This window comes from Neovison vison, chromosome 11 (genome assembly GCF_020171115.1).
Source record: "Neovison vison isolate M4711 chromosome 11, ASM_NN_V1, whole genome shotgun sequence".
Taxonomy (NCBI): domain Eukaryota; kingdom Metazoa; phylum Chordata; class Mammalia; order Carnivora; family Mustelidae; genus Neogale; species Neogale vison.
The window spans coordinates 146,335,078-146,355,483 of record NC_058101.1 but is presented as its reverse complement, the minus strand read 5'-3'; the positions used below and the strand labels follow the sequence as shown (position 1 = coordinate 146,355,483).

Below are 20,406 nucleotides of genomic sequence, written 5' to 3'. Positions count from 1 at the left end.
GTAAAGAGAAAAAAGCAGGTTTCAATATTAAGTACTGCGTCAAGGTAGTAGATCCAACTGAGAAAATGGTATTCACAAGAAAATGAAATTGGGAATTGATAACAAAGCATATGGGAGACCCACAAGTATGTGGAAATTAAACATATTCCTAAATAACGAGTAGGTCAAAGAAGAACTCAGAAGGTAAACCAGAAAATACTTTGAAATGAATGAAAAAAAAACAAAACAACAATGAAAACTCACGGGATCCAGGCAGTGCATACTGTATAGGTATAAATACCTATTTTGACAAATAAGGAACATCTTTTCACCTTCTAAAACTAGAAAAAGAAGAACTAACTAAATCTGAAGGAAGCAGAAGGAAGAAAATAATAAAGACTAGACTGGAAATAAGTGAAAGAGAACAACAATAGAGAAAGTCAACAAAACTAAAAATTGTTTCATTGGAAAGGTCAACAAAATTGACAAAACTTTAAGCTAGACTGAACAAGGAAAAAAGAGAGATGTCTCAAGTTACTTAAATCAGGAACAAAAGAGGAAATATCACTATAGAACTTAGAGAAATAAAAAGGACTATTAGGGAATATTATCTAACTATACCAACAAATTAGATGAAACAGACAAATTACTAGAAAGGTATAAACTACTGAAATTGACTCAAGAAGAAAAAGAAAATCAGAATAAATCCACAAGTAAAGAAACTGAATTAGTAATCAAACGAATTAGTAATCAAACCATTTTCCACATAGAAAATCCCAGGCCCAGAGGGCTTCACTGCAGAATTCTACCAAATATTTAAAGAATAATCAATACCAATTTTTCACAAACTCTTCCAAAAATTAAGAGAAAACACTTCCCAAATCATTCTATGAAGCCAGTATTATTTTGACATCAAACCAGATAAAGACATCATAAGAAAACTACAAACCAGTATCTGTTATGAATATAGATACTAAAAGCCTCAACAAAATAATTAGCAAAGTGAATCCAGCAACATATAAAAAGGATTATGTACCACGATCAAGTGGGATTTATCCCAGGAATGCAAGATTGATTCAACATATGCAAATCAGTCAAAGTAATATGCCATATGAATAGGAAGGCTAAAAACCAAATGACCATCTTAATAGATGGAGAAAAAGTATTTGACAAAATCTAATCTTTTGCATGATAAAAATCTTCAACAAACTTAGAAGAGAACTTAACATTAAGGAATATCTACAAAAATCCCACAGCTGACATTATTCTTAATGGCAAAAGACTGAGAGCTTTCACCCTAAGATCAGGAAGAAGACAAAGATGTATACTGGAATCAATTCTATTTAACACTGTGCTGGAAGGTCTAGCTAGTGCAGTTAGTCCAGAAAAATAATGGCATTGTAAAGACATTGCAAAGGAGGCAGACTTGAACTTCTAAAGGCTTTTTGGCTGGGCCCGAGAATTAAATTGACTTAAGACAGATTAATAGAAGAAAAAAACACACTAATTTACGTATTAGGTGACCTGGGAATGTTCATAAGGAATGAAGAGCGAAAGAAACTGTAAAATCTACATGCTTCAATATTGGATTGAACAAAGGGAGGCAATTGTGGGAAAGTAACTAAGCAATGCAGGGAGGCTAAAGGAAAATAAAGATTATTTTAGTAAAGTCTGTACAGAATTCTCTTGGCTTTGACTTTTCATAGAAGAATGTTTCTTTTCTTGTGGTACAGGGAGGGCAGTTTTTAATCTCCTGTTTTCAGGAGGAGTTTTTATCTCCTGTTTTCAGGAGGAAAAGGGGAGATTACATACCCTTCTTATATCTCTGTTGTTTTTCAAGTGATTTTAACTCAAATTCTCCTTATGCCAAAGTGGTTTTGTGGGTTGTATATTCTGTCACCACTCAGCACCGAGATCAGAAAGGAAGAAGTTAAGTTATATTTGCAGATAACGTAATATTATACATGGAAAAATCCTAAAGAATCCACAAAAAACCATTAAGGCAAATAAACACATTCAGGGGATACAAGATCAACATACAAAAGTTAATTTTATTTCTACCTTCAAGTAGTGAAAACTCTGAAAATGAAAGAAAAAAATTCATTTCTAATAGCATCAGAAAAAAAACTGTTAGAAATAAATTTAACAAAAGGGCAAGCGGTATATACAAAAAATTATAAAACATCATTGAAAGAAATGAAATATGTAATAAATGGACAGATAACCAATATTCATGGATTGGAAAACTTAGTGTTAAGATAGTAGTATTCTCCCAATTGCTTGACAGTTTCAATTCAATCCTTATGAAAATTCCAGCTGTCCTTTCTGCAGAAATGTACGCAGTAATCCTAAAATTCATGTGGAAATGCAAGTAATGCAGAATAGCCAAAACAATCTTGAAAAAGGATAGTAGAGGACTCACATTTATTAATTTCAAAACTTACTACACAACTACAATAATCAAGAATATGTGGTAGTGGAATAAGGACAGATACATAGATCACTACAATAGACTTGACAGTCCAGAAAACAACCCTCACATTTATGGGCAATTAATTATTGATGAGGGTTCTAAGACAAATTATTGGAAAAGAATAGTGTGTATAACAAATAGTACTGGGACAGCTGGATATCCACACGGAAAACATAAAGTTGGACCTTCATCATATTCCCCTTCACACACACTTAAAAATAGACTATAGGGGCGCCTTTGTCAAATAAATAAATAAAATTTTAAAAAAACAGACTATAGACTTAATTAAATATAGGAGTTAAAATTGTACAAAACAGAATAAAATGTAGGAGTAAATCTTCAAGACCTTGGATTTGTAGAAGCCTTCTTAGTTATAATATCAAAAATACAAACAACAAAACAAAAAAATAAATTATTTTGGACTTCACCAAAATCAAAAACTTGTGCTTCAAAGGAAAGTGAAAAGAAAACCAATTATTTTCAAGTCATATCTTGGATGAAGAACTTGCACCTAGAATACATAAATAATTAAAACAATTCAATAATAAATTGACAACCCACTTGAAAATGGGCAAAGAATCTGAATAGACATTTCTACAGAGAAGCTATGCAATTGAGCTATAAGCCCATAAAAAGATGCTCAACATCATTAGCTAACAGGGAAATACAAATTAAATCCACAGTGTAGTGCCATTTTATACTTAATAAGATGGCTATAAGAAAAAAGAAGGACAGCAAAAAGTGCTGGTGAGAGAGCTTATGGAAGAACTGAAACCCTTACACATTGCTGGGAAGAATGTAAAATGGGACAGCTACTTTAGAAAACTCTATGTCATCTCTTCCTTAAGTTAAACATAGAGTTACCCAACGACCCAGCAATTCCACTTCTAGGTCTGGAGACAAAAGACTTAAAACTTGTACACAAATGTTCATAGTAGCATTATTCATAGTTGACAAAAGGTGGGACAAACATAAATGTTCATCAACTGATGAATGGATAAAGAAAATATGACATAACCATACAATGGAATATTATTCAGCCATAAAAAAGGAATATAGTAGTAATACATGCTATAAGATGGATGAACCTTGAAAACATTATGCTAAGTGAAAGTAGCTGGACACAAAGGACACACATTATGTGATTCCATTTATATGAACTTTCCAGAATAGTTAAATCCATAGAGACAGAAGGTAACATAATAGTTATTAGGGGAGAGGGAAAGTCGAATATGGAGAGTGACTTCTACTGAGTTTGGCATTAGTGTTTTGGTTGTACAACTCTGAGACTATATTAAAGACCAATGAATGACTGAAAAATGAAAATAAATAGAATAATCAAAAGATGAGACCACTGCATGGCCAGTGTTATCCTTGTGCATTATACCAAATGCCCTAGTAAGGAGCTGGGCCACAGTGTATGTCAGGACTCCTTAAATGTTATGCAAACCAGGGTGGGAGGCATACTTCATAAGGCAGGCAATCATCAGTTTGCTGCTTCAGGCTCCTTAACTAAAGTAAGACATACTAGCAAGAAGAAATACTTTGTCCCAGGGCATTCAGCTGTTGTCAGAGCTCTTGTAAGATACTGTGTGATCCCTTAACCTATCTACTTTGTTATACAGGAAACGCAGGGCAAATATTTATCACCTTTAAAAGATATTTTAAAAATTATCATAGCATAAGATTTCTCCTGTTCTCCTTATCTGTCCTTTGAAAAGTAAAAGACGCTTTTAAAAGGAGACTGTCTGGCAGGCTCTGACTGTGTGAAGACATCCTCGGAGCCTTTTTTCTTTGTAAACTACCTTACAATTTAGCAAATGTGAACCTAAAGCAAAATACCTTTTCCTAATTAATACATTACTTTCTATGGAAATTCCACATAACCTTCCATCTGACTAAAGTTAGCTGCTGAAATTGATCTAAGGGCTAACTATTCATGTGACTGTTTACCCCTTTGGGGAAGGTACTAGATCACCAGTCATTTGAAAGCAGTTCATTTAGTGGGATACATCTTTCAATGAGGGTGATTTCCTATATGTATTATAATATCATTAAAAAGAAGTAACGGAGAGAATAAGCTAAGATGTTTACTTTTACTCTTTAGATAATTAAAATCACAGCCAGAAATTCAGTCTCGCTTATTCCAAATAAACTGTATGTTACTTGATAAACCAATCAATTAAACATATCCTGAACTCATACACTTTAAGGAGCATAGTTTCTTTATCTCCTTCATAAAAAGTCAACTCTTTTGATAAATAATGGTAATAAAATACCTTTACATTTTACAAAGTAAAAGCTTATGAGTATATGCTCCAAATTTTTCTTTATATTTTACACATATACACATGTTATAGAATATTGAGGATATGATCAGCTCTCATGAAAGCATTTTTACTGCTGTAAATGTGCATATGGAATCACCAGGGGAGCTTCCTAACCTGCAGATTCTGAGGCAGGAGGTCTGGGGTGGAGCCTGAGATGCTGCTTTTCTTATGAGCTTCTAATGACGCTGATGCTACCAGTGCAAAGGCCACACTTTGACAGGCAAGCGTCCAAAATATACCAGAGTTCTATTTTTCTGTTACTCCTAACTAAATATTTATCATTATCTTCCCTTACCTGACAATAAGGACTTACAAACATTGAGAGGTCTCTCAGATTGAGAGAAATATACACCCTCAATCACACACACAGACACACACCCTTAACTTTTGCAAATGACCTTACCTTGTCATTATAGGTTCATTGTTTTATAATGCTACTCCCAGAGGCTTATAATTTTGGAGATAAAGCTTTCAGGAAATTAATGGGTTTCTTGTTGTCAGCACTAAGGCACCTCTGTTTTACAGTGAAATCTGAAAGTATATTGATGGCATTTGTCTTTGCATTTCATAGGAAATAATCACCCAAACACTTGACGAGGTTTACTTCACTCTTGGGAGAAGCAGTGTCTGCCCATTAAAGGAAGCGATGCGAGAGTGTTCTTTTCCACCCACCTTCTTTGGCTATTTCAGAAGCTTTTATTAGAATTCTGATGGCCTGTTTGTATTCTTTATTTTCCAGCATTTTGTCTGAGAGTAATCTGTATGTCCTCAGGAGACTCTCACAGGCCAACAAGTTGAGAAAGCGGCCTGTCTCGTCCTTCCATATCCGCCCTTGCGTCAACTGATGGAATGCTTCATAATGCTCAGCAGCTTCCAGAAGCTGACCTGAAGAATAAAAGCCATTCATAAATATAAACCACAGGCCAGAGCACATTTTCAAAAATTTTGTATACATCTTGTGTTTTACTATTAAAGGGGGGTGGAGACCATGGAATACAGTCCAGTGTTTCTAAGGATGAAGAGGACATAAGCTGGGAAAGGAACGATCTCAATCCGGACCTCAGATTCAGCGATGATTTCGGATGAACACCTGCTGGAGGGATGTGTCTTGGCAAGTAGAAACTGAAGAGGATTACGCATGTTTAGAAATAGGGTGAAAATCCAGTAATAATTACTAATAGCAGTGCTGTTAGCTGATCTTTATTTGACATTATGTACGTAAGGTCAGGTGCTACATGCTTTATAGGAATTTCTCATTGAATCTTCCAAACAATCCTGTGAAACAGGGATTGCTATGACCCCATTTTAACAGATGAGAAAGTGAGGTTAGGATTTTTGCCCATGATTGCACGGCTAGTGGCTTTGTACCTCCAGGCAGTCTGAGTTCAGAACCCATGCTCTCCACTACCTTTCTATGCTGCTTTTCAACAGACAGCACCTCTTTCATTCCCAAGAAGATTCAGTTACCTTAAGAAAGGAGGCGTCTGTCCCAAATTTTAAATTCAATTATTATGCAGGCATTTGTACATTCCGTTTCATCTTTAGTAATTAAAATACAACTTAACTGCTTTTTGGGATTATATTTTATAATACAGTTCAAAATATATCGTCTCAAAGCCAGAACTCCAAATTAGCTTTCCGTCATTTTGCTCCTTGAACTACGAGCAAGCCTGTTTCTGGAAGAGTAGTGTGCAGTTCCACGCTGTGGACTGCATGCTATGTGTGAACTGCCTTGTGAAAATCCTCACAATACTCTGCAGTGTAAATACGCTTTCACGGTACTGGGAGTTACCTACACTGAAATCAACTGGGCAGGCACTTACATGTGGGCATTCCAATAGTAGTGGTTAAGACTGGTGCCGGCTCCAAGCACGCAGCTTGAGTGCTTATCCAGGCTTTACCCTCTCCGCTGTTCAGTCTCAGGCTAATTACCACCCTGGCTGTGCATGGGTTTAATTCTTTTACAAAATTCTTTTACAAAATAGGATGATAGTGTACACTATTCAAGGTGTTATTGTGAGAAATGGATCAATATATGCTCAGTACCTGAACACTGTATTCTCTAAGCATAACTTATTCTTCCTGCAAAAACTGTAGTTGAGTCTTTATGACACTATTACCATGGCTGATTAAATTAACCTATGCAAGTCTTATCAGGCTCAACATATTTTCTCAAACAGGTTTCATTAGGTATCACAGGTTAGATAATATAGAGTATGGCAGCCGCTGCCATGACTCTTCCATATAATTTCCCCCTATTTTTGCCCTGAATTTGATGTCAGAATTAGTATTGAAGTAGTAAAGCATATACACATAAGTAAGAACAGCATTCACAGAGAAATACAATAAACAGAAGTAGATAATCAGCAAATAACCTCTAAAAACACTGAGTAGAGACATGACCAGTCTGAGCCCCTGTTGCACCATGCAGGAGGGCATAGATGCTGGGATACACACAGAGAGGGGAATGTGTACAGCAGAGACATTTAGAAACTTATCTTATGAAATTTTCACATGATACAAGACTACAGAGCCATAAATATGATACTATACAAGAATATTTCATTACATGGACAGGTGTTTGTGGTAAGTGAAAATATTGGAAAACAGAAAACATTTACAAAGCACGATCAGCGTTACTTGGTTGACTGATGGTTTCAATTTCCTTTCTGATTATTGGCATTTTCTAATGTTTCTATCATCAAAATATGTTTATTTTGTAATAAAAATATAGGAGAGAAGCTATTTTAAAATGATGCCCAATCCTTTTTCATTTTGATGCAAATACTTAAGGTTGAAGTTCACTGTTCTAATCTATCTTCACATTTAACTCACAATTTTTCTCTTACTTCCCACAATAGCAGGCATACTTTCTCATCTCTTTCCTGTAGCACCTCTCACCAGAAACACCTTTCCTCAAATACCCATGACCCTCGTTTTTTTAAAAACTCAAATGGAGCACTGACATATATGTGTGTTATGTTTCCTCTGTTAACTATATTTCTGCCTGTAAAGTATAGCTCTGTATTCCTAGAAAAATGTATACCAGAGTTCTTTTTTTTTTTTTTCCCCATCCAGCATCCATCTACTCATACAGTACAGGCACATATTTCTCTTTGGTCATGTGAATAGGGAAAGATAGATACAGGGAACTGTGAGTAAACCAGTTAGCTCCAAAAAGAAAAAAAAAATTGGAATTGTAAGGAGACTAGGAAGGACCTAATGGCATCTGTGGTTACACACAATAGCCAGATGGATAGAGGGTCCAAAGGTGTGCTATAAAATAAAAGATTCACTCACACTTCTAGGAGGAGAGCCAGGAGGTGAAGCTTTGGCTAACCCACTAACTACAATGAGATGCAAATGAGGCAGAAAGATGTATATAGTATTATGGGAACGGATGGCCATGTCTAAGATCTGGTCTACCTGGGAGCAGAAAGAAGAGGCAGGGAGAGGAAGGGAAGGGTAGAAAGTAGGGAAAGGAGAGGTAGAGAGAATGGAGAAAGGAATGAAGGTGAGAGGAGTGGAGAAAAGGTGGGGTTTGTATTCCCTAACAGCTAGACTCCTCTTCGTGTTACAGGTGCTATTCAGCATCCTGGACAGGCTGTCTAAGCAGAAATGAAATACAGGGGGTTTCAGGGACATTGGTTTCAGTTGGTTACTATGGCCAGCAACCTTGGAATAAGGTTAAGTTTGATTTTTTACTAAAGATTTGAGGGCTCATATCGGTGTCTTACTTAGCTCATGATTATTGGCCAAGGTTCAGCTCTCAGAAGAGTAAAATTAAGGTTTCTCATGAGAAAGGAGCCTGGTCCAAGATGCTGGGGAGAAAGAGAACAAGGTATTACTCTTTCCCGAAGGCCTACTGGATGCTCATGAAGATGGAAAGTTTTTCCCCCATACATTATCTTACTTAACCTTCCCAAAACTGATGAAGTATATATTATCATAACTTTTACGTTAAAGAGAAAATTGAGGCTCACAAAGGTTAAATGACTTAAATAGCTAAAAAGGGATGTTTAGGATTTAAATCCAAGATCATAAAAATCCCATGCCTCTTGGTTCCACCACCCCAGGTGCTGGTCAAGAAACCAATCCTCAGGAATAAGGGTGAAGTAAGTTCCATTCTCTGGACATAAATCTCTCAAGTTAAAAACAATGTTAGAGCTGTATGATTTCTAGTCTTTTCCAGTTCTATAACTCTTTGACTCTATTCAGGCAATTGCAGGTAATTTCTAACATAAAAGCACAGATATTAGCCCCTAATGTGCTTCTGATTGGTCTTTCTGAAGGAGCCTGATGGATAACCAGCTATGCATCCTGCATCTAAATTCCCTACTTTCCCATAAAGCATGTGGTGACATCCATGGGGCTCCTGGAATACTTAGGGTGCCCCAGACTTAGTCAGCTGTGGCCACATCTAGGATTCACTTTCCCTTCCTTAACCACATTGCCACAGATGAGGCCACTGGGGATTCTATTTTAAACCGAGGTGCCTAAACAGAGACAGTAGTGTTTCCAGTCTTTCTCCAATGTGAAAAATGTATTTCTAAACTTATTTGGTAGCAAACAGACGAGTACAGAAGCCAACAAGGTTTTGATCCAAATAATCATAAGCACACAAATGACTTGGCTACACTTTCTGAAGGCTGGTCAGAATTGAAAGCACATATTATAATATGGTATATTTGATTTTAAAATATTAAAATATAGTCTATACTATGAAGGGAGCATAGTAATTTAAATATGCAAGTATTTCCCTTTAAGCATGATTAACAATGGAATGATTTCCATTTAATTTATATTTTCAACTATGAGTAGGAGTTCAAAGATTTTCTTACTTTCTGGGTAAAGACTGATATTAGTATTAAGACTAAATATTTATTAAGACATAATGTATCCTGTTTTATCTAAAAAAAATTAAATTTAATATACTCGAGAGAAATATTACAAAAGGCCATCATTATAATGGTCATTTTGACAAAGCTAAATGTAAAAATAAATGAAAATCATGAACCAGTATTTTGGCTTACAGCATCCTGTTGTAACTTCTTTAAAGTGTTCATATATAGTCTACTCTTTGTTACCAAAGAAACTTTAAGATATCAGAAACAGGTGAGATTTCCAGATCCTACAACAAATTTTGTGGAAGGACAAGTGTCTAGACAACTGTCCTTCTCTGGAATTGTCACGTGGTAACATTGTTTTCCATTGAAGAAGAGGGCAGAGAGGATTACAACAAGGTACCACAAAAATAAAAGTTAACTGAAAATGAGAGAGAAAAGAGAAGCTTTCAGGAATATTCATCCATAGGAAAAGTCTCTGGGGGCATGTGAGCTTTCTCAAGTGGCAGGAGGAATTACAAGCAAATCTTCATCATCCCTCTGATAACAAAGGTCTCGGGAATAACCTCAGTAAAGACAACAAGGGCTCAACTAAGTGCCTGGAATGCATGGTTCTATGCGAAGCAAAAATCCAGAGACGTCACTAATATTTCAAGTGAAGTGAATATTTCGAGGAAGAAAATGGAGCCAAAATGTTTTGTGGGAGGGAGTCAAGTCCTCCACCAAGACCATCAGAAATCATTTCATTCAATAATACAAGGTGCTAGCAGAAAGCACTTAGGAGATACACCGACAAGTGTATAAAACAAGTCTCCTGGTATGGATGGAAATATACTAAGCCTTGGTTCTGGGGTTTTTGTTTGTTTGTTTGTCTTAGAAATAATTACAGGACATCTACATAAACAATAGGGAGGTTGGTATGCATTTACAGCTTTTCACCTGAAGGAAAGTGCACTCTTAAAAGAAAACTCTTACAAAGTTGATTCACTTTACCTAAAGCCCAAACACCCAAGAAATCCATCCATTTATTCAAAAAATACAAACAAAACCCAAACAATGTGGTAAACTGCAAAATGCTTGGTAGGATGTTAAGACAAACGCTATGTAGAGAAAATAAGATTTTATATATTTGGGTATTATCCAAATTGTTACTTACCCCTCTTCCCTGCACAACATCTCTGAAAGTTTATAGATATTTGTTGTATCACAGCAGATGTCTAGAACAAATATTAAGCAAAAGAGAATGTATATGATCTCTCCCATTTTAGTTTTTTTTTAAAGTAGGAAGATTGACTAGATATTAACACAAATGGGTTTAAATGTGAAGCTGCCATAAAAGCAGGAACATAAATGTAATTCTCCCAGCCGCTATTTTGATGCACATTTTTGATTCCATGAATATTTTATGAAATGGCCCAAACTAAAGCCATATAACATTCCTGCATTACTGATGCTTGCGCCCGTAAGCTACGAACATTAGAGGCATGATTGAGTGCATTAAAATGAACTCATTCAGCAGTGCATTGATTACTTGAAGGGGGAGGGAAAAGAAAAAAGAAAAAAAAAAAAAAAGAAGTTGCTCCACTTAAGAAAACAGCACACAAATCTAAACTTTGCAATATAATAAGGGTGAAAGCAAGTGTGAATAAAATAATATTTCATAAATAAAGTGTGACTCTGTCTAGACCTGGCAGTAATTAGGCAAGGTGTTAATTATGTCCAAAGATGGCTCCCAGTATTATTCAGGTAATTTAAAATGTCACAATCTCTAAGATGCACAGACTGGCTTCCTTTAGTTCCATGCATCAGCAATTCTGAAAGTAGCTAATTATTTCCTTTTCTATCAACTTGTACATTTGCCAGTAAAAATAATGCTCCAGAAACAATTGCATGAAAATAATTTGACAGGTCCATAAGGCCTATTTCTTCAGCAGCACTGGTATAAGTCTTAAGCATATTTAGTGGTAAATTGTGCACATTTGTTGAGGAATTTAGGGAAATATTCCACTTTAGCTTAAAACAACAACCTAAAGGAACAATAAAGCTTTATGTATGTTATATTACATTTTAATCTGGAGCTACTGGACATCTTTGGCATTAAGTTACTATTCCATACAATGTAGACATAAAATCTGCTAGGAGCAATATTGAACAGCAACAAAAAGAGAAAAATGTTATCGCTCTTTTGTAAAAACAAAAGACATTGCTTTCCATTTTAGTTTAACTGCATGAACAATTTATATTATCTTTAGGTTTTTACATTCAATTATGATAATTATAATGGCTATACATGCTGAAATAGTTAAGGGCTTGTCACACTTTCCAATGGAAACTATCATTTGCAAGGGTTTATCTCTTGTCAGAGGAGATTTGTTCTGACTATAACCCAATGCACACCACTGCAAAATGGAATGCTAGAAAACAAAGATTTTGTTCTGTAACTCAACAGCATCCTTAATAAACCAGGAGTAAAATGTGCCCATAACTTTTGAGTAACTACTTTGGGATACTTAGAAGAAACTTAAGATGCTATTTCTAAAAATGGAATCATTTCTTTATCATTTTAAACAAAGATTTCAGATGGACATTGCAGGAATGCTACAATGCCTCCATTAAAAAATATGAGTCACTAAACCAGGCAATGAAGAGGATCCCAGGAAGACAGGTTCAGGAGAAACTTACCAAGTGTCTATCAATAATGTTGACAATACTAATAAATTAATGTGGTTTTTTTGCCTTTTTTTTTTTTTTTTTGGTGTGTGGGAGAAAGAGAGAAGGTTGGGACACAGGGAGGAGGAGAGAGAGAATCTTAAGCAGGCTCCATGCTTGGTACAAAGCCCAACACTGTGCTCAATGCAGGACTCGATCTCAGGACTCTAAGATCAAGACCTGAGCCAAAATCACGGGTTGGACACTTAACTCCGACTAAGTCACCCAAGCACCCCACTAGTAAGTTAATTTTTAAAACCCAGAAGATTTGCTTGCACTTCTAAAATATTCTGAAGGGATTGATATTATTGTTTTTTTTTAATTTTAGATTGGTGAACTGTGGTCTATGATGGACATGGTATACAAGCTTGACTGCCTTTTGCTGTAATAAACCTCAGATAGCTGGTTTCTATCGAAGCTTTGCAATTTCTAAGGATTATGCATTAGGCAACTTTGTTTTCAAATGTGCGTGTCAAAATTCCTTAAATAATTTTTAAATGGAAAGCACTTGTATAATGTGAAACAATAGGACTAAATGCTAGCCATTGTAGAGTGTACAAAGTTTACTATTTCCCTCGTATAATAAATTGTTTTAGCTTAATCGTTGCCACCTCATCTTAAAATACTAAGTAAAAAGTGTTGACAAGTATAAAAGTCTGAGGAGCAATAACGTCAGTATTGACATCAGATCAACTAATGAATGATATTGCATTGGACTTAATCAATAATGTAATTCTTACTTGAATTATATATTGTTCATCATTTTAAACCACATTCTGATTGTGTATATATGTTGATATGGGCAAAGAGAAAAGTATGGAAGCATATATACCAAAGTATCAGTACTGATTAACTTACAGAGGATGGAGGTGAGTGAGGGGAGTATTAACGTCTCCTCAATACGTCGTCGTTTTGATCGACAATAAGCATGTGCTCTTTGGGGTATTACAAAAACCTAACAAACTGAAAATAACCTATTCAGGTGAGCATGGAGGGAGAAAAACAATGTCAGCTGAGCACTCACTGTGAGCCTTGCACGACAGTAGCTGCTATATATATGTGTATTAGTATCTACATTCTAGAGATGAGGAAAATGAGCCTCAGTGGTCCTCTTCCTCTGCCCACACCAAGTAGGTGGCAGAGTTAATGCCTGTGCAAGGCCCACTCAAGTGACCTCACTCTCTCAAGTGAACCCTTTTTAGAAACCGTGTCCAACGTTTGACCTTAAAGGCAGAGAATAAGGTTTGAACCTGAACACCATGACATAACAGGACCACCCACACCATTTCTCTAAGGGCTCTAAACCAAGAGTAACAATGCCAGCCTTGGGGTGTGGCTGCAAAGGGCATTAAAACAGCTGAGGCACCGTGCAGGGTGCCTTGTGCTTCCTAGGCATTCAGAAACTTCTCATGCCCTTTTCTCTTTTTGGCTTATTTTATTTTTTTGTTTTTTTTTTGTTTTTTTTAGATTTACCATTTGGAGGGAACGTGACTGAGCCTGCTACACGGAATGCTTTAAAACTAAAAACTAAAGGGAACAGTGTCACTTCTTCAGTACGAAGAGCCACTCAAGGCGCGAGTGCAACCGCTCACATCCAACTTTCATCCAGCACCTGTTTCGCCCTTGGTCAGTGGTAGCTCTGAAGCGATGTTTCTAGGGCAGCGCCTCGTCTCAGCACTCAGAGGAAACACTGCCTCCAGAACAGTTTATTCAGTGTGGCCAAGACCTGTCTGCTCGGTGCAGCTGTACGAGACCTCCTTGCAAAGCTTTGAAAAAGAAAACCCCGCTGCAGCTGCAGAGCACCTCTCGATGAGGCTTCCTCTCTGTGCTACTCGTTAAGCAGTAAATAATTAAAACACCCTGAAAAAGATAGGTAAAATACAGCAGCAATGTCAGTAACACAGACATGAAAGAGAAGGGGAAGAAAATGAATTTTAAAAAAAAGGCAATGAAATAATTCATTTGAAGCTCTAATAAAGTTTCATTTGCAGTCTTGTTTAAAGATATATCAGACTTCAGGGATGTAACCTAATTACATTTTTATTCTAAGTTCCATTCAAAGATCTTGGACTTTGATTCTTTAACACAGATCAAACATGGTATAATTTTCTTGTGGCTATCAATACTTAAAAAGGATCTCTTCATTAAATACTATAAGGTCTCATGAACATGTACACATAGTAGATGGAGAATAAACTGACATGCCCTGAAAAGTGACAATTAATTTATATAGAAATAGCAATGCTAATTCACTTAACTTCTGAAAAAAAAAACACTTTAATTATTAAATTCGTTTTTACTCAAATATAAAGTGACTCAGTTTCTAATACAGATCAAGTCAGATGCACCTTTGAAAATCTATCATAGTGCCCATTTTAAAAATCCATTCTTGGAATAAACTCCAAAAATGCAGGAGTAGAAGCCACCCAAACTTGCCTGTTCTGTCAGTTCACTGATTGTTTTCTCTCCCATTTTGTTTTCCATATTTGAAGGCCTCTCTATGGTATTAGCCTACCTGAATTTAGATTTTTAGAGAATCATCCTTTCTGTGTATAATCTAGATAGGCTAAAATGATAGTGGAGACTAAGTCATGAGGGGGTCATGTTACCAGTACCCACTGCAATGAGAATCCTGGGCAAGGTAAGCCTGGGAAAAGGACCATGAAGGCAAATGGTTGGACAAGCTGACGTATAGCAGATATAATTTTTTTATCCGTAATTTTGTCAGGGACAATTTCATTTCAGAAGTCTTTTCTTATTCTAATTTTAATAAATCAAGAAAAAAATAAATCCAGAAGGTTAATTTCATGAGGTCTCTGCCAAGCAAACCTTTGTACAGGGAGATAGTATAGGATAGTAGGAAGAACAATGAACCTAAAATCCAAAGATAGAGGCTCCCATCTTGGCCCTGAGATGCTTTAGTTGTCTTTTAACCTCTTAGAATCCTAGTTTCTACAATCGGAAATGGGGGTAATATAACCTACCTCATGCATGAGAAAAAGGACTTCATACATAATATACCTTTCTACCTGTTACTGCCAATATGTACGTTGTAGATACATTCTATTTACTCTAAGTGTGTCTAGATGTTGCTGTTACATCAGTTGGAAGAACCATGCACTGCAATGGTAGCTTTATAGGTATTTGTATTGAGTATGACATAGAGGTTATAAGGGGAACCAACAAAGATATGGAACTCTGGATTGAAATCTAGCACCTGCTATTAAGAAACTAGTTGGCCACTGCAAATTTATTTAATTATTCTATCCAGCTTCTTCATCTATTAAGTTATGGTCTGGACTAGATGACTTCTAAGATCCAATATAACTCTAAAATTCATTCATCTTCAGGAATTGAACAACATAAGTTCTCAGCCCAGTTTTAAACAACTGATGACTATTTACAATTTATGAAATACATATCCACTTGTTATTCCATAGAAAGCTCTCCTGACCCTTAGTGCCACCTTTATTGCATGTCTTCTTTGACATCAATGTTTAGGAATCATAAATGCTTAGGAAAAAGTAATCACCAAAGAACAATTCTGCCCTTCTATTCCCCACCCAAGTTACTCTCTTCAGTGCTACCTCATTTGCATACAGTAGCCTGCCTCCAAATGAAACAACAGGGATAACCTGGAAAAAGACTTCAAGCAAAAACCTTTTGTCCTTTTCAGTACTTTTTTCATTCAATGAAGATTTAAAAATTATCTAGCCCCCCCACCCCTAACCAAAAAAACCCCACACAAGGTAGCTGATCCTAACAGTGCGAAAGGGTGTATGATGCAAAATGCGTCTGCCTGTCATTCCACATCATCCGTACCCTTCTCCAGAGGCCGCCTCAGTTGAGATTTTGTATATTTGATGGGTTTTAAATCCTCTCAACAGCGCTTACATCTCTATTAATTTTTAATAAAATGAAAGAGAAAATAAAATACCACACTAAAAAACTGATATATCCTTTGCATTTCTTTTAGTTATTAAGGTTGTTTTTCTAATAAACTGGCAAATATTATTCCCTGACAAATAAGAAATTACCAAGAAATTTCTATTAATTTTGATGTGGCATCTTTGATGATATTAAAACCTTTGATGATGATATTGTATCTTAACCTTTTTTTTTTGAGAACTGAATATTCTTTTAGTAAGTTTCACTTCAAATGTCAAAGGAAAAAATACTCACCAGATGAAGTCATATTTATAATGGAATATAGAATAAGGTAAAAAGCCCAAACTGTAGGAAATGATAGTTTATATAAGATATTAAGGAGTTTTAAAAAAATCCTCGTATTATTTCAGATAGTAAACAATTGATCATGATGCACCATAATTTTTTTTATATACCAGAATTTAAAATTAAGGAACACTACATTCTTTACATGTCAAGTTACACCACTCCACCGTTGTTTTATTCCTCCCCACCGCCCCTGAAATAACATCTTTTGCTACTTTAGGAAAATGACTGACACCATATTGAATACTGTATTAATTTCCCAAGGATGCCATAAAAAAAGTGTCACAAACTGGGTAGTTTAAATGACAGACTATATTCTCTCAAAGTTTTGGAGGCTGGAAATTGAATTTAAGATGTCACCAGAGTTGGTTCCTTCTGAATGCTATGAGGAGTCTTCTCCATGCCTCTTTCCTAGCTTTTGGTAGCTTCAGACACTCCTTGCCTTATAGATGGTATTCATCCAAGCCTTCACATTATCTTCCCTCTACACATGGCTCTCTGTGCCAAATTTCTCCTCTTCAGAAGGACACCAGCCATACTGGATTAGGCCTCACCCTAATGATAGTGTCTTAACTTGATCATTTCCAAAGACCTGTTAACAAATAAGGTCACATCCACAGGTATGGAGGTTGAGAATCAATACCATGAGGTTCAGGTTCAAGACAGCAATACAAGAAGATTCTAAACTCACCCCTTCTCAGGGACATATGAGTCTATAGCAACATATGAAATAATTACTTCAAAAACCCCTAAAAGCTGGCTGAGTGATGAGTACACATCAGGCAAACAAGAAGAAACCACATCAAAGTGGGTAGGAGAGGCTGGAACACAAACATGCCATAAGCTAGACCCCTGGCATGGCAACCAACACACAACTTCGGGAGACCTCAAAACCCAGAGTGTCTCCCTTAGGAGCAAAGGGTTCAAACCCCACACTGGGCCTCTCAACTTTTAAGACATGCACTTGAGAGACAAGCCCTCAAACATCTAACTTGGAAAACCAATGGAGAACTTATCTCAAAAACCCACAAGACTTAGGGTTATGGACATTGGGGAGGGTATGTGCTTTTGGGTAAATTGGAAGGGGAGGTGAACCATGAGAGACTATGGACTCTGAAAAACAATCTGAGGGGTTTGAAGTGGCGGGGGGGTGGGACGTTGGGGTACCAGGTGGTGGGTATTATAGAGGGCACAGCTTGCATGGAGCACTGGGTGTGGTGAAAAAATAATGAATACTGTTTTTCTGAAAATAAATAAATTGGAAAAAAAAAAAAAAAACCACAAGACTAGCAATCTGAGTAGCCACTCCTGAAGAACTTGCAAACTGGAATTTATCCCAGGGTCCAGCTCAGAGGCAGCCAATCAGGACCAGACTTAAAGTGAAGGAGGTTCATCGGTTTATATTAAAACATTGCCCTGAGGGGCAGGCATCAAATTTAACACACATCTAGGAGCCTGCTGGAATACTCTCTGGGACAGATAGGCATGATCTTCAAGTTCTCCCTCTGCTGTGCTCCAAAGTACCAGTAGGTCTTGGAAGGAAGCTTTTGCACGTGTTTGGTGTTCTGATTTTTGTGGCTGCTGCCTGCCAAGGGGACACCTCTATATCACCTGGCTGTGGTGGCCAGTGGGCCTTATACTCATGGGTCCCACAGGACTATAATCAACAAAGAGTTCTTAGAGAGTTAAAACTTCAGGGGCACAGCAAGAGGCAAAGACCCGGGAGCTCAGTGTTTCTGAGGAGGCCTATTAGCTAATCATCATGACTGTAGCCTAAGGGGCAGGCCTCTAATAAAACAATCTAAGGGCTGACTGTAATCCTTTCCAGAGACCTCAGAGGGTGGGCGCTATTTCTGTGAATTATCTCCTGCTACACTGCAGAGTTCCAGTGTCTCCTGCAGAGGAGGTTTACATGTGTCTGGTGCCCTAGCTTTCATGCCTGGTTCTCCAGTTTTTGTGGCTGCCACCAAAGGGATGTTCCTTGATTACTTCGCTCTGGTAACCAGGGAAGCTTGTGTTCCTGTATTCCTTGGGACTACAGCAATTGGAGAGATAATTCTTGGCAGGCTACCACCCCCAGGACACTGTGCAATTAGTGGACTGAGGCACATCCTCCAGTCTTTCTGTGAAGAAGGCCTCTTTGCTTGTCTTGGAGCTTCAGAGCTAAGGGGGAGGCTTCGGGTTTGGCACATACCTATTGGTCTTTGGAGCTGCTCTTAAGGAATATAGGTTGTGGACACCATCTTGGTGTTCTCCCTCTATCTTGCTTTATCTCACTGGTATCTCCCATAAAAGAGTATATATACTTGTCTGGAACCTTGACTTTTGCAACTGATCCCCAAGGGATGCCTCCAGATTGCCTTGTTCTGGGGGCCAGGAGATTTATGCTTGTGATCCCACAGGACTATATATATTTGCATACTTTTAAAAGCTGATGGCTGAGGGTCTTGCTTCTGGGTAACCTGAACCTAAGTACTGAGATATTCCCCTTTGGAACACTGACAGGTCATGGCCTCCTCAAATACTGGGAGCTATTAAATATAAAATAAGATGTTTGGATAAGCACAAAGGTTTGAGAATCAACCAAGATCTGGAGCAGGGTTGAATGACAATATTCATCTCTTATGCCAGATCCCTCTTTCAAGCCTAAAGAAGTGGTTTTATCTACCATATAAATATTTGAATTATAACACTAAGGAAAGTCATCAAATCACAAGAGAGAAATAGAAGAAAGGAACAGAACGACTGACCTGAAGAATAGAGCAACCAAAACACAATGGCAGAGTGCACAGAGGACACACGGGAGACAAGCCCTGAAGTGCCAGGCCCTGGACACTACATGACCTCTTATTTAGAAGGCCATTACTTTCAGGAGCAGGTGACATAACTGGCTTTTCTAACACAGAGAAGAAGGCAGAGACTTAGACAAAATACCAAAACAGAATTTATACCATTTGAAAGAACAAGATAAGGCCATGGCCAGAGATCTGTGAAACAGATATAAGTAACATGTCTGAAAATGAGAACATGAGGGAGAATTTAAAGCAACAATACTCACTGGGCTTGTGAAAAGAATAGAAGGCATCAGTGAGACTCCATGACAGAGATGAAAAAGTTAAAAAAGAATCAGAGGTGAAGAATGCATTAAACAAGATTGGAAACAGGCTTGATGCAATGAACATCAGACTGGAAGAAGCAAAATAACAAATGAGTGACCTGGATGACAAAATATGGAAAATAATAAAGCTGAACAAAAGACAAAGAAGAATTTGCAGCTGGAGAAGAGATTTAGGGAACTCAGTGACCCTTTAAACTTAGTAACATTCATATTATAGGAGTCCCAGAAGAAGAGAGAGAAAAGGGGGCAGAAAATTTATTTCAAGAAACAATAGCAGAAAACTAAATTGGGGAAGGAAAACAGATATCCAGATACAGGAGATACAGAGAACTCCCCTCAAAATCAACAAGAGCAGGCCAAAACCGAGACATATTGTAATTAAATTTGCAAAACGTAGTAATAAAAAAGTCATAAAAGTAGCAAGACAAAAGAACGTCTCAACTTATGAGAGAAAGAACATCAAACTCAGGGAGTATGACTCTGTAACCTGTACTCAAACCACTAACTCCCATTTATTTTACTGATTCATATTTTTAATTATTTTTTTCAGGCAGAAATTCAGATAATATGTGTTTATTTTACTTCAGAAATGCTATCTCTAGTCCTCATACACAAATAGGGACCTAACTGTAAAGTTAGTTTTTAGAAATTAATTAATGAACAATAGTGCTGTAAGTCTAAGCATAGTTCACAATTGGTTATAATAACTGAAATCTCTGT

At 36.9% G+C, this 20,406-nt stretch overlaps 1 protein-coding gene across 6 annotated transcripts in view; it reads right to left on the bottom strand.

Annotated features, from left to right (window-relative positions):
• The window catches only part of TTC29 (tetratricopeptide repeat domain 29), a 243,162-nt gene that overhangs the window by 159,314 nt on the left and 63,442 nt on the right, over positions 1 to 20,406 (bottom strand). For all 6 annotated transcript variants that reach the window (XM_044224911.1, XM_044224914.1, XM_044224910.1 and 3 more), the window contains one exon: positions 5,455 to 5,667. In XM_044224911.1, the coding sequence (XP_044080846.1) occupies positions 5,455 to 5,667 (213 nt within the window). The remainder of the gene's footprint in view (positions 1 to 5,454; positions 5,668 to 20,406) is intronic.